General features: G+C 41.3%; 1 protein-coding gene across 4 annotated transcripts in view; it reads right to left on the bottom strand.

Moving 5' to 3' along the window:
* Positions 1-16095, bottom strand: part of LOC141103471 (uncharacterized) — a 277006-nt gene that overhangs the window by 41446 nt on the left and 219465 nt on the right. For all 4 annotated transcript variants that reach the window (XM_073593098.1, XM_073593101.1, XM_073593100.1 and 1 more), the window contains one exon: positions 9658-9836. In XM_073593098.1, coding sequence (XP_073449199.1) covers positions 9658-9836 — 179 coding nt within the window. The remainder of the gene's footprint in view (positions 1-9657; positions 9837-16095) is intronic.

The raw sequence follows: 16095 nt of genomic DNA, 5'->3' as shown, positions 1-16095 counted from the left end.
TGTGGCTGGCTGCACAGTGATTACATAATCTGTAGTCAATTCCGTTGTTTGAGTACAGTCATATGTGCATATACAATGTATGTGGTGGTTGGCCCACCCACCCTGCTACCACATACCCCACTGTCAGAAGGGGTAATTTTAAGGCTGAGTCCACACGACTGTAATGCAGTAATGCACACACATTAACATACACTGCACTAAGGCAGCCCAATCGTTTGAGGGCTGCCCATTTCACATTTCACCAAAAAAAAAGCGTATGTACTATTTTTTGTAACTCAGGACATCAATGTGCTAGGCAGTGCATTGTGGTGAGCTGCAATGCATGTCTGATGTCAGGATGCCGTTAAGAATGTAAAACAAAACATGGGTTATCTAAAGGCGACAGCTTGAACCCAGGCTAAAAGTGAAGGTTTGCTACCTTATAGGTAACATCGAAAATGTTAAATTGCATGTTCAAGGCAAAAAAAAATCCTAAATAATATATTCCAAGCATTTATCTAGTAAATGCACATTGCCCTGTGTTTTGCCTCTTTAAAAAATGCTGCAAGTATAGAAAAAAAGCCTGCCAGAAGTCCAGTAAGCTTCTAACTTCCTGTAGTAAAACAGCAGTAACTGATTAAGATTTTTATAAGTAATACATACTGCATTACATAGTTCGTGTCATTTATTTTCAATTGTGTAATTATGTAATGCCCTATTTGAAAAAGTAATCACAATTAAAGGTTATAGGCAATAAATGTCCTTACACAGGAATTACTTAAAACAAGCTAACCTACATACCACAGGGTAAAAAATAAACACTGGCTTATATAAAGTTTTTACTGTAATTAACCACTTCAGCCCCGGAAGGATTTACCCCCTTCCTGACCAGAGCACTTTTTCCAATTTGGCACTGCGTCGCTTTAACTGCTAATTGCGTGGTCATGCAATGCTGTACCCAAACGAAATTTGCGTCCTTTTCTTCCCACAAATAGAGCTTTCTTTTGATGGTATTTGATCACCTCTGCTGGTTTTATTTTTTGCGCTATACACGGAAAAAGATATTTTCTACTTTTTGTTCTAAAAAAAATCCAATAAACTCAATTTTAGTCATACATTTAGGCCAAAATGTATTTGGCCACATGTCTTTGGTAAAAAAAATGTCAATAAGTGTATATTTATTGGTTTGCGCAAAAGTTATAGCGCCTACAAACTAGGGTACATTTTCTGGAATTTACACAGCCTTTAATTTATGACTGCCTATGTCGTTTCTTGAGGTGCTAAAATGGCAGGGCAGTACAAAACCCCCCCAAATGACCCCATTTTGGAAAGTAGACACCCCAAGGAAATTGCTGAGAGGCATGTTGAGCCCATTGAATATTCATTTTTTTTGTCCCAAGTGATTGAATAATGACAAAAAAAAAAAAAAAAAATTACAAAAAGTTGTCACTAAATGATATATTGCTCACACAGACCATGGGCATATGTGGAATTGCACCCCAAAATACATTTAGCTGCTTCTCCTGAGTATGGGGATACCACATGTGTGGGACTTTTTGGGACCCTAGCCGCATACGGGGCCCCGAAAACCAATCACTGCCTTCAGGATTTCTAAGGGCGTACATTTTTGATTTTACTCCTCACTACCTATCACAGTTTTGAAGGCCATAAAATGCCCAGATGGCACAAACCCCCCCCAAATGACCCCATTTTGGAAAGTAGACACCCCAAGCTATTTGCTGAGAGGCATGTTGAGTCCATGGAATATTTTATATTTTGACACAAGTTGCGGGAAAGTGACAATTTATTTATTTTTTTTTTGCACAAAGTTGTCACTAAATGATATATTGCTCACACAGGTCATGGGCATATGTGGAATTGCACCCCAAAATACATTCTGCTGCTTCTCTTGAGTACGGGGATACCACATGTGTGGGACTTTTTAGGAGCCTAGCCGCGTACGGGCCCCCGAAAACCAATCACCGCCTTCAGGATTTCTAAGGGTGTACATTTTTGATTTCACTCTTCACTGCCTATCACAGTTTCGGAGGTCATGGAATGCCCAGGTGGCACAAACCCCCCCAAATGACCCCATTTTGGAAAGTAGACACCCCAAGCTATTTGCTGAGAGGCATGGTGAGTATTTTGCAGCTCTCATTTGTTTTTGAAAATGAAGAAAGACAAAAAAAAAATTTTTTTGTGACAAAAAGTGAGGTCTGCAAAATACTCACTATACCGCTCAGCAAATAGCTTTGGGTGTCTACTTTCCAAAATGGGGTCATTTGGGGGGGTTTTGTGCCACCTGGGCATTCCATGGCCTCCGAGACTGTGATAGGCAGTGAAGAGTGAAATCAAAAATTTACGCCCTTAGAAAGCCTGAAGGCGGTGCTTGGTTTTCGGGGTCCCATACGCGGCTAGGCTCCCAAAAAGTCTCACACATGTGGTATCCCCGTACTCAGGAGAAGCAACAGAATGTATTTTGGGGTGTAATTTCACATATTCCCATGGCATGTTTGAGCAATATATCATTTAGTGACAACTTTGTGCAAAAAAAAAAAAAAAAATTTGTCTCTTTCCCGCAACTTGTGTCACAATATAAAATATTCCATGGACTCGACATGCCTCTCAGCAAATAGCTTGGGGTGTCTACTTTCCAAAATGGGGTCATTTGGGGGGGGTTTGAACTGTCCTGGCATTTTATGCACAACATTTAGAAGCTTATGTCACACATCACCCACTCTTCTAACCACTTGAAGACAAAGCCCTTTCTGACACTTTTTGATTACATGAAAAAATTAATTTGAACCCCCACACATTATATATTTTTTTAAAGCAAATGCCCTACAGATTAAAATGGTGGGTGTTTCATTTTTTTTTTTCACACAGTATTTGCGCAGCGATTTTTCAAACGCATTTTTTGGGGAAAAAACACACTTTTTTACATTTTAATGCACTAAAACACACTATATTGCCCAAATGTTTGATGAAATAAAAAAGATGATCTTAGGCCGAGTACATGGATACCAAACATGACATGCTTTACAATTGCGCACAAACGTGCAGTGGCAACAAAATAAATACATTTTTAAAAGCCTTTAAAAGCCTTTACAGGTTACCACTTTAGATTTACAAAGGAGGTCTACTGCTAAAATTACTGCCCTCGATCTGACCGTCGCGGTGATACCTCACATGCATGGTGCAATTGCTGTTTACATTTGACGCCAGACCGACGCTTGCGTTCGCCTTAGCGCGAGAGCAGGGGGGACAGGGGTGCTTTTTTTTTTTTTTTTTTTTTTTTTTTTTTTTTATTATTTTTTTGCTTTTTTATCTTATTTTAAAACTGTTCCTTTCATTTTTTTTTTTTTTTTTTAATCATTTTTATTGTTATCTCAGGGAATGTAAATATCCCCTATGATAGCAATAGGTAGTGACAGGTACTCTTTTTTGAAAAAATTGGGGTCTATTAGACCCTAGATTTCTCCTCTGCCCTCAAAGCATCTGACCACACCAAGATCGGTGTGATAAAATGCTTCCCCAATTTCCCAATGGCGCTATTTACATCCGGCGAAATCTAAGTCATAAAATGCTCGTAGCTTCCGGTTTCTTAGGCCATAGAGATGTTTGGAGCCACTCTGGTCTCTGATCAACTCTATGGTCAGCTGGCTGAATCACCGGCTGCATTCTCAGGTTCCCTGTTGAGACAGGAGAGCCAGAGAAAAACACGGAAGACGGTGGGGGGGGGGGGCATTCTCTCCCACTGCTTGTAAAAGCAGTCTAAAGGCTAATTAGCCACTAGGATTGCTTTTACATGAAAGCCGACCGCTGGCTGAAAAGAATGATACCAAGATGATACCTAAACCTGCAAGCATCATTCTGGTATAACCACTCAAAGTCGTGAATGGTGTACCTGAAGACAAAAAAATGGTTAACAATAAAGCACAGTAAACGGTAAAGTATAAAAAATTGCATACCTGAAAAGCAAACATGATAAAACATAATAACAATAAAACATTGCAGAATAGAATACAGTAAAAAGAGCAGAACAATAGAGAGAATAGAGAGAGAGAACAATAAAACGACAACTATTATTTTTTATTTTATATTTTTGTTTGTGTTTTTGTTTTTTTTTTTACACTTTTTTTGTAACTGTAACTTTTATAACTGTAACCGGTTCCAGGTTCGGGTCTCTCAAAATGCGATGGCATCTTGGGAGACCCTGTGAAAGTGTGTCCTAGTCTGTGCAATGCTGTACCCTACGCTAATACTGAACTAGTGAATGGTAGCGTTCAAAACATTCACCAATGCAAAGACCAGGATTGACAGGAGGGACAATAATAGCGGGTGTCACGCCTATATCCGCGTTTGCTGCAGACACAACATCTTTTTTGGGGGGTTTGTTGGGTAGGGGTACTCGGGAGGTCATAAAAATGCCTCTCATGCAGCCGACTGCATTTGGTTGGGGATGTGAATGGGGGAAGTACGGGCGCTGCAGAAGTGGTGGGTTCCCAATTAGTAGGATTGGCGAATGCAGCAGGAAGGGCATTATGGGCACGACGGGCCTGTGTTTGTCTTTTTGGTGGCAGCGGGACACTATTTGTGCTTGCCACCTCACCAGCTTGAACTGCACTTATGGGACTCGCCACGTCACCAAGTGTTACTGCAGTGCTGGTTTGACTACGACCAGGGTGTACTAGGCCGCTGGTGCTTGCCAGTTCACCAAAACTCTACTTAAAAAACTGTTAGCGATTGCAGGGATCAGGCCTGACTCTGCGAACGCTGCAGTTATGCGTTTAGTGTTTTGTAAGTGACAGTGATCGATCGATACTACACTTGGGTGGGCTGGGCTGGGCCGGGCGGAGGGGCAAAACGCAGGTGCTAGCAGGTATCTGGGCTGATCCCACTAACACTGCGTTTTTGGGAACCCTAAACTGCTGGGGACGCCAGTATAGATCTGATCGGATCAGATATTGATCCGTTCATATACTATACCACTAAGGGAGGTGTACGGTGCGTGCGTGGGTGTTAGCGCGACCGGCGCTAACCTGACGCTGCCTGGGGCTGGTGCTTGCCAGTTCACCAAAACGCTACCAAAAAAACTGTTAGCGATCGCAGGGATCAGGCCTGACTCTGCGAACGCTGCAGTTATGCGTTTAGTGTTTTGTAAGTGACAGTGATCGATCGATACTGCACTTGGGTGGGCTGGGCTGGGCCGGGCGGAGGGGCAAAACGCTGGTGCTAGCAGGTATCTGGGCTGATCCCGCTAACACTGCGTTTTTGGGAACCCTAAACTGCTGGGGACGCTAGTATAGATCTGAACGGATCAGATATTGATGCGATCAGATACTATACCACTAAGGGAGGCGTATGCTGCGTGCGTGGGTGTTAGCGGTACTGGCGCTAATCTGATGCTGCCTGGGGCGACGCATATCACCGCCGGGCGATCAGGGGGCTAAACCTTTATTCGATAATAAACGGCGGGTGACCTGACACTATAAAAAATAAACGAACTAACCAGCGTCACCCGTAACGGTTATACGGTGATCAGTGGTGAAAGGGTTAACAAGGGGGCAATCAAGGGGTTAAAACATTTATTAGATAGTATATGGGGGTCCATGTCGCTATAAAACGCTGACGGCGAACCTAAATATTTACGTCCCTAACTAGCGTCACCAGTGACACTAATACAGCGATCAGAAAAATGATCGCTTAGCGACACTGGTGACAGGGGGTGATCAAGGGGTTAAAACTTTATTAGGGGGGGTTAGGGGGGTATCCTAGACCTAAAGGGGGCGTAACACTCACTGCCCTAACACTGTAACTGTCACAAACTAACACTATGCAGTAATCAGAAAAAAAGAAAAAAAAAAAAAAAAACCTGCTTGGTGTCAGTTTGTGACATGGGGGGGGGTGATTGGGGGGGGATCGGGGGGCGATCGGGGGGGGGATCGGGGTGTTTTGTGTGCCTGGCATGTTCTACTGTGTGTGTGTGTGTTGGTGCACTCACATACCTGTCTTCTCTCCTCGGGCCGGAACGGAAATTACCGAGCCGAGGAGAGATGACATCATTTCCTCTGCCTCTGTGTACAATACAGAGGCAGGGAAATGATCCCATTGGCTGGGAGCGATCGCGAGGGGGGGGCCACGAATGGATGGCCTCCCCCTCACCACCGATCGCCGGGGGAGATTTGCCGACCGCCGCAGGCACCGGGGGGGTCCGATCGGACCCCCCACCCGCGGGCAGGCAAGGACGTACCTGTAAGTCCTTTTGCCTGCCCGTGCCGCTCTGTCGACGTACATCGTCGTGCGGCGGTCGGCAAGTGGTTAATAGAGATGGGCTGAACACCCCCCTGTTCTGTTCACACCAGAATTACCAAACAGAGAAGTTCTGACCCAAATGGCGAAACCTAATAAAGTCTATGGGACCCAAACTTGAAAAATCAAAAGTCCCCATTTTGAAGGCTTATATGCAAGTTATTGGCCATAAAAAGGATATGGGGTCCTGTTTATTGCCCTGGGGGACATGTATCAATGCTAAAAAAATAAATAAATATCTTTTTTTCAGGAGCTGTGATTTTAATAATGTTTAAAGTGCAACAATACAAATGAAAAATTCATTTAAATATAGTGCCTGGGGGTCCCTCTGGTCTGCCTGTAAAATGGCGCATCTGTAGCATGTATAGAACAGGCTGCAGCTAAAATTACATTACTAAAGAAAAAAAAATGCATGAAATTACATTATTGCTGGCAATACAATACCATTACCAGCAATAGAAAAATGTTTAAAAAATCGGCGTCTAGTATGGATTTCAAGGGGGACTCCACAAAAAAAAAAAAAACAACAGTGTAGAAAACCATACCAGGCTACATGCCCTCAACATGGGGGGTGGGTGCTTTGGGGCAGGGGGTTCTGACCCCCCCCCCCACCCCAAAGCACCTTGTCCCCATGTTGTGGGGGTCTACAGGCAGAGGTTTTACCAGAATCTGGAAGCCCCCTTTAAGTTTTTCTTATCACATTTTAATTACTGGCAATATTTTTTTTTTTTTTTTATTCAGTTGTCAGCGGGGAAGCCCGTTAACAGCTGATGACTCATCGGTTATTACGGACACAGCTGCTGGCCTGTTTTTTAACAACCAGCTAGTCACTGCGCCCTGATTGGGAAAAGCTTTGCCCAATCAGGGCACAGAATGAACTGTGCAATGCGCAGTGCATTGCAGGGCGTTCAGCCGAACACCCTGCAAATTCGGGTGTTCGCCATACGGGTGAACAGGCGATGTTCAGGCCGAACTTTTGCTCTACCCGAACCATTCACCCAGCACTAGTAATAAATAGCATTTTAAAAAGTTTGTTAAGTTTATTTAATAAAGTTGTGGAAATAAAAAAAAAGCATTTAAAAAGCAATGGGTTAATGAAAAGTGCATTAACCCACAGCCTCCAATAAAAATATGCCTTTTAATCAACATCGAACTACAATATAGAGATATCTGGCTGTTGTGGGTTGCTATACAGACTCCATTCCCGTAAATATACAATGAACCCTTACTAAATTCACCTGTTGATCTCACACACAGCTTCGGAATACCTTGGAAATGAAAAGAAGCATGTCCATAGACAGAAATGAGAGAAGTATGTAAGCAGGAGCAGGCCACTAGATGGATTTGTTCCAATTATAGCCTTTATAGAGGAAAGTTATAAGCAAGTAATTACCATCACTCTTGTAGTGATGTCATGGGTGAGTCAGAGACCATATATAATCCAGGATGGGAGGAGCACAAGAGCACTTGGGGCATGAGAGCTAAACACCCCACACCTTGGTTGATGTAACCAGCATGTGTAGGACCTGGATAGGGCAGAAGGCCAGAAGGGATAGACCTGCACTCAGGAAGAGACGACTGTAGTCTTTCTGTCCCATCTGGAGGAGGGGGCAAGGGCAGATTTCAAAAAGCCTAGGGTGGAGAAGAGACTGTTAGTGGGAGATGGCTGCCAAAGTGCTGCATATGCTTTCACAAGTGACTATTGCAGACCATCCACTAAATGTGGTTAACTGTGTGATGTCAAGTGACTCTGGAATGTATGTTGATGTGATGTGGTTGTTATGCCATTTCCAAATTCCATCCATCCATTCCAAGAGCAGCAAACGACTTTTGTGTGGACATTCCTTCCTTTTGGGAAGTAAAGGTCAATGGCAGGGAATATCATGTGGAGGCTTCTGGCACAAGATAGCGGAGGGTTTGGCCTTAGCAGGGGAAGGCAGTGTTCCAACAGAACAGGAGAGGGGTAGGGACTTGTGCTCCTGGCGCCAAATCTAGCCCGCCACGAAACCCCACTTACAAATATGTAGGATGCCATTTCTTCCTTCCTTTGAAAAATACTAGTTAGCAGGCCGTTTTTGGATTCACTGCTGACTTCTTTTTCTTCTTCTTCTTGGTCAATGATCAAGCACATGATCACTGACCTAAAACATTTTTTGCATTTTTAGAGGAAGAGGTCAGCATTGACAGCCTTGTTATTTCCTCAGCACAGGTCAGAAGATGGTTGTATGCTTGGTTACTCTGGAACTTGCAGGGACAACTTTAGAATAACTAATCATGAGGAAGAAATGTCTTGGAATTGTGAAGCCAACCATAATTATTTACCTTATTGTTTTAATCAATACATATGTGCATGTTTACACATCAATCTCAAGAACAATAATTTGGTAGTCAACTTTTCCATCCACCATCACGTATCAATTGATAGTCAAGTCTTCGTTCTATCATCATATATCAAATAAAAAATAAAAAACTGCGCTTAAAAAGAATAAGTGTCCAAAAGATTTTTTATATGCAACTGCGCGACATTACCTTTTAAATTGAAATGGATCTCCTGGCTGTAGTGAGTGAACATCCTTACTTCCTATTATCATCCCTAAAAATTCCAGGTTGAGTTCTAAGTCATCTGCGTTTAAAGCTTGCGAGTTGGTAAGCACACTCTACAGCTACGGTGATCGGGTCATCACTTTTGTTTTACGTGCACATCAGGGTGTTCGCTGCAACTAAGTGTCCATATGTGATACTCAGATATACTACACTATGGCCAGTTCTCTTGTTCTTTCTTTCTTTTTGGTATAGATGTACTGAGGGAACGGTGATCGGAGCCGGGAGAAAGCGGAAGTATTTACTACACTCAAAAGGCCCGGGCTGGGTTGTAAGCCATCTGCTCATACTGCTTGCTGTTTGGTAAGCGCAATTTACAGCCACGGTGGTCGGGCACCTCACTATATATTGTTTTTACATCACGGTGTTTGGGAGATCCTTAGCGCCTCTGTTTGATGCCCACTGATAAATCTTTTGGACACTTATTCTTTTTTAGCGCAGTTTTTTATTTTTTATTGGACTTTTTGTGTTGTCGCACTGTTTACTGCTGTTTTTTGATTTAAGATACAATTTTTTCTAGCGCGGTTCTTTTATTCTATAATCAACATATATCAATTGGTAACTTAGAAGACAGAGTCTGTAGCCAGGTAAAGGGAAATCTGGACTACATTGACAAGACAGTTGTAAGAATGATGATACTGATGGTGATGTTGATGATCTTTAATGCTCTTGCTTGGTACAGTATACAGTATATATTCTAGCTTTTCTTACTTATACTTCCATTTGATAATCTTCTAACATAACAGAGATAAATATATTACATACCTGTTATCTTGCCCAAGCATAACTCTGATTTGATTCTGCTTCAATCCAGTCCTTATAGCGTTCAGCATTAGACCTAAAGTCACCTGGCTACCCAGACTTCCCAAATCCTTATTTTGGTCAGATATATGCCTGCTTTGGTTCTGTGCAGAATTATTGTGCTTTAGTGCTGACTGCACTCTCTATAGGAAAAAACAGATTAAAGGATTTAAGCTATTAAAAAGTGCTATTGAAGAGTACCAATAGCATTGCAAAAACAACATATTGCTAAGGAAAGAGATAGGAAAGGCACTGTAACACAAAACACCTGTAAAAGCAATGTTTTTTAAGCCAATGTGTATGGGGCCTTAGGGTATTGGTGACTGGGACAGGTAATTCAGTTCAATGTGTAACTTGCAGTTTGAAATTTAAGTCGGTCATAGATGGTTTGAATCTTGGCCAGTTCAGCAGGAACTGGTTGAGATTCGAACGATGTATGGTAAGGCTGAATGTACCCAAGTTGATCAATCAATCAACTTGGGTACAACCAGCCTGTCGGATTTTACATGTGATTATTGCTAGCGGTTATTATAGCCGATACAAATCATCATTGTGTTCTCCCGGCGGGGACAGCTTCCCCTGCCTCCCCACCCTCTGCCAGGAGAACACAATGGCTTTTCTGAAACTCATGGTCTGTCTTTGGAAGACATGTTAAAGGAAACTAAAACTCCACCACCTAACTAAAAAATACACAAAATAATTACCGTATATGCATACTAATTATGCAAATGAGCCCTAAGTGGCAGAGGCAAAGGGTGGCTTCTCTCTGTATCATTATCAAGCACTTGCTATCATCAACAAAAATACCTGAATAAAACTTAAAAAAAGATTTTTAATGTTATTTTCTATTTACAACATAACAAGGAAAGCAAGTTAAAATACCACCACACATTTCCTTTAAGTGCTCACCCACATTACTGGAGCCATGTGACCATATTATTAAGTCGGAGTCATTATTACATATAGCCTTAGTAAGGAGGTTAGGTTGTAGAAAACATTATTATTACTTATAGTAATGTTCTGAGATGTTGAATGACAGCTGAGCCTGTCACACCCTTACTGTCGGGTGACATCGGCCGGTTCAATAGAAACCTGTCAAAATTTGTCCCGTGTGTACAACAGCCGGTCCATCAGAAGGCTTCTGTCAAAGGGTTATGACCAAAAAAGGTCTGCCGAATGGCTCCAGCTCCGCACTCTCAGCTAATGGCTGAGGATAAAGATCCTCACCCACAGCACCCCCTCCCTTTCCTGACCTGCCAGGCTACTTGCTTGGATAAAGGACCTGGCATGAATTTTGGGGGGCCCGAAGGGCCTGGAGTGGATTGGGGGGGACCTCATGCTGTTTTTCTTCTGAATTTTATATTGCTGCCATTCTTTTGTTTACATTTTGGCTCTCAGCAGGGAAGCCCGCTGACAGCTGATGAGTCATCAGTTGTTAAGGATGCGGTGATCCGAATCATTCCAAAAATTTGGAATTCATTTGAAAATTAATAAACAAAACTAACCAAATTCTGAAATGAAGCAACAAAACAAAATTAGTAGCATAATAAATCTATCTAAAATGAAACAAAACATTTTTTTATGTTCTGCTTATGTCTAGCAGCTCAAATGACAATGCAATGCAAACAAGCCCTAAGCGGCAGAGGCAAGAGGTGGCTTTTCCCTGTATCATTATCAACCGCTTAGTTTTTTGCTATCAGCAGCAAAAATACAGAAATCTCATAAAGGTTTATTTACAAATAAACGGGAATTTTGTAGATATCCTTTAGAGTATCCTTTAGAATTAGACCTGACAGAGAACTAATCGCTCAGTTCCCCATCAGGCTCTGCCCACTCAGTGAAAAGTCATTTTTCAATTAAGGGTCTTGGTCACATTTGGATAATGACATCACCGGTATCCCCAGCCATTTTCATTACATTTAGCGTTCACCCAGGGAATCTCCCAGGTAACAGTTAAATGAGGCAAGGGGTACAGGCCTGTGTGGGAAGCTGTCCCATACATGACAGCTTCTAAGCCCAGTACTGACGTATCTCCGTACGCGAGCTTAGAGTTGGACTTACAGTAATTACCACTATTTTCCTAAAGTGAGAACAGCTGTAATTTGTTAGAGAGGAACTGCAGTCTGCTCACATAATTTGTAATAAAAACATCTTTGCCATTCTGAAGCTTCCCTCCAACCACTTTGCATATTATTTTATATATATACTGTGATTCTGTACTTGCCTAATATGCTGCAGAAATCTCCCTCCACTGAGTCTGGCTGCATCCATTTTAATTGTGGGCAGCTGAAGCTGCTGCCTGTTCACTTCCTGGATTTACACAGACACACACCTCCAGCTATGCAGCTCTCATTGGCCCTCTTATGACTCACCCCCCCTCCCTTCCTGGCAAACTCCCACGAGAGTGAGAGAGAGAGCTGTGCATGATGTCATAAGCCTAGACTTTTTTCTAGACAAGAAACAGGAAGTGAGCTGTATAAAGTATTTACTGGCAGAATTTTTTTTTTTTACTATCCAAAGTTAAAACAACAAGGGCAGAGGATTTAATAGATGGAAAGTTGAAAAAATGACTGATCATCCACTTTAAGAATTAGTCACTGCCACAGTGACTGTTTCATAAAGTGGCAGTAGTATGAACTACTTGAATTTGCTACACGTGTTGGTAATGTTACGCTGATGCAAATGCTTGCCCGAATTAGGTGCAGGTAGTTTTTAAGGGAACTACCACCAGGAGAATGTTGTTAGGGCTGTTGGAATTCCCCTGAAAAATGTTTTGAGTAATAGAGGTGATCGAAGCATAGGGGTGGTCCAAAATTGTGTGCCTAAAGACTCAAGTGATAGAAATTTGGCCCCAGATCCTCAGTATCATCATCCCCATGCCAATGCTTACTTGCCCTTGAGAACTACTTAACCCACCAGCTTGCAAAGCAGACTATGCCACTGAAAAGTGTGTGAAAACTCATTATAAACAGATCTTAACTGATTAGCAAACAAAACGAAAAATGAAATTTAAGACTTTTTAAGGAATACATAAATAAATCACATGGTGTTTTTATATATTTGCCCGGAGTTCTCCTTTAAAGGTTGAAATGAAATCTTTCCTATAACTTCAAAGAAGCCTTACATTTTTAATGAGCTTGGTCACCCTAAACAACACTACAGAGGCATATATTATTTTTCATTGGGTGCCAGCATGAACTGTGCTAAAAGCTTTACAGCGATCCAGACACAACATCTCAAGACTGATCTTGCCACAAATCGCTGTGATCTAAAAGTGTCTGCTTGTGGTTTTGCATATTCTGGGCATGCAGAGATGCTTTCATGAATATTTTACATTAGTTACTGAATATTAATCATTCATTTATAGCACTGAAAATAGGAACTCATGCATTTAAATCTATTTAAATGCAATATTATACATTACGAGCAGTGTTGAATTTCTGTCATTAGGTGTATTTTTTGCTCATTGTTGTCACAGCTTGCGAACTCGAATGTGGTCATTTCATTTTTAGAACTCGTCAGTGTAGCCAAGAAAAATAATTATACTTTCAAATATGTTAGAATTAGTATAGTATTTTAAGGCGCAAGATGTATTTTGCATGGAAAAAGTACATAAAATGTAATGTTTAAAGAAGAACTGTCATGCAGATATGCTAAAGTCAAAAAAGCAGCGTGTCTCCTGAATACATTTAAAATTAAAATCTTCATGTTTGGCTGCCCTGTATCTTTAGTGCTTGCGGGTACAAATACCTGCGTACTTCTTTACATGATAAAAGCAGGTCTCTGCAAGGACATATAGAAAACAATGGTTTGTTCACACCACAGCGCAACGATAATGTGTGTTACAGTGCAGAAAAATGCAGCATGTCTGCATTTTTCCACAATGGACATCAACATACACTATATTACCAAAAGTATTGAGACACCTCTCTTTACACGCACATAAACTTTAATGGCATCCCAGTCTAATGCCTCGTACACACAATCAGATTGTTGGCCAACAAAACCTTGGAATTTTGTCCAGAGGGCGTTGGCTCAAACTTGTTTTGCACACGGCCACACAATTGTTGGCCAACAATTACTAACATAGTGACGTACTAGACGTACTACGTGGTTTTTCAGCTCTTTAGTCCCACCCTTTGGGCTCCTTCTTCTAATTTCGTGTTAGTGGAAGCTTGGTGAGTGTTGATTCACGCTTTTCTTTTTATGTTTTTCATTTAGCGCTTTTCATTTCGTGCTTTTCAGTTCATTTCTGAACGGCCATTCGTCAACTAGACATGTTGTGGAATCGGAGGAGATAACGTGTTATTTATTATGGGCCTTGGAGTTATTGCTTTGACATAATTTTTTTGGTTGAATAATGATTTGATTTTGTATATTTTCTATATTTTTGGATGCATAGAATGCACTTTTTGGTTAAGTTCTATTGGCAGATAGCATGTCTATTTTTTTTTTTTGTTTTCTTTTTTTAATGCACAATAAAAATATTGTGTAGGAATAATACTTGGCTATGTGTTTTACTTCAAATGACAGTTTGGTAGTAGGCAGTTGCATTTTAAAAAATACAATGTAAAATTGACAAGGGACACCAACATAGTTGTATCTTTGATCTTAAAAACTAGGGGATAATGGTGTTGTGGTAACTTGGCCAAATAAAAAAAAAAAAAAAAAAAAAAAGCATAATAATATTATTCTTGATATCACTAAAAAAAAAAAAGCCTTTGAAAATGTGTTTGCAATAACTCCATCAGTATCACCAGCAAAGCAGCTTCATTTTTATCCCATTAAAGAAGAAGAGAATTGTGCAATGCATTTGGAGATTTCATAATTTGCCATGTCAGGAATGTTAATTCTCCATTATGAATGCTAGTTTACAAGACCGACCGCTTCACCCCAAACCTGCTCATCCATGTCTTTATGGAACTTGCTGTGTGCACTGGTCCAAATAATTTGATGGAGGAAGGATTAGAGTGTGGGGTTGTTTTTCAGGGGTTGGGCTTGGCCCCTTAGTTCTAGTGAAGGGAACTCTTAAGGCGTCAGCATACCAAGACATTTTGGACAATTGAATGCTCCCAACTTTGTGGGAACAGTTTGGGGATGGCCCCTTTCTGTTCCAACATGACTGTGTACCAGTGTACAAAGCAAGGTCCATAAAGACATGGATGAGCAAGTTTGGGGATAAGGAACTTGACTAGCCTGCACAGAGTCCTGACCTCAACCCGATAGAACACCTTTGGGATGAATTAGAGCGGGGACTGTCAGCCAGCCCTTCTTGTCCATATCAGTGCCTGACCTCACAAATGCGCTTCAGGAAGAATAGTCAAACTTTCCCATAGGCACACTCCTAAATATATATAGCTGCAAAAGGGTGGGCCAACTCAATATTGAACCTTATGGACTAAGACTGGGATGCCATTAAAGTTTATGTGCGTGTAAAGGTAGGCGTCCCAATACTTTTGGTAATATAGTGTATGTCATATTTATATACAGTAACTTCAAAAAAAGTGAACGTGAAAAAAAAAAATAATGCAGACACTATCCACAGCTCCTGCTGACCTGCAAATGCCACTACATTCTCCACATATAAAACTGCTAGAATGGCCCAGTCAGTCACCTGACTTGAATCCAATAGAAAATCTATGGAAAGAACTAAAGATCAGAGTTCATAGAGGAGGCCCATTTGAAGACTGTAAGAATAGGTCAAAATCATGTGACTAGTTTCTCCATACAGGAGGCATCTTGAAGCCGTCATTACCCACAAAGAATTTTTTTTACGAAGTATTAAATAATTTCAGTTAGTGTGTTCAATAGTTTTTCCCTGTGTCATTCAATTGTATTACACATAACTTCATTTATCAACTTATTTGTTTTGGTTTCTTTGTATGTATAGATTGCATGGGTTGTTATCGACATGTGGTGAACATTTAATGTCAATAGCACCTTTCGAAATATATTTACTTAGAAAAATGGTGACATGTTCAATACTTATTTTACCTGCTGTATTTGGGGGCCCCCTTATATCTTAATGTTAAAGGATGCTTTTAGATTCCAAAAATTTCCCCCACAGACTCCCACATCTATTAGGCCAGAAATGAGGGAATAGGCCTTTGTCCTCATTAAGATGGGGTCAAGGTGCTTTGCAAGGGAAGCACCCCTGGCAAGGTGCTCTTCCAATGTTGAGGATATGTGGCCTGGCCTCATGCTTGCTGCCCCCTCTCTTTCTTGGGTAGCCAGGCTGCATGCTTGGATAAGGGTCTGGTATGGATTTTGTGGAGGACCCCACACTGTTTTTGTGCATGGGACTTCCCTTTGTTATCCATTTTGGACTCTCATGTCATCATGGAGGTCTGCTACTATGAATATTCGTGTTTTTTTTGGAGTTCCCCTCCATTCCACACCCTG

Source organism: Aquarana catesbeiana, linkage group LG07, assembly GCF_042186555.1.
Source record: "Aquarana catesbeiana isolate 2022-GZ linkage group LG07, ASM4218655v1, whole genome shotgun sequence".
Lineage (NCBI taxonomy): Eukaryota > Metazoa > Chordata > Amphibia > Anura > Ranidae > Aquarana > Aquarana catesbeiana.
Note: the sequence above shows the minus strand (reverse complement) of the source record. Positions and strands in the feature narration are given on the sequence as shown.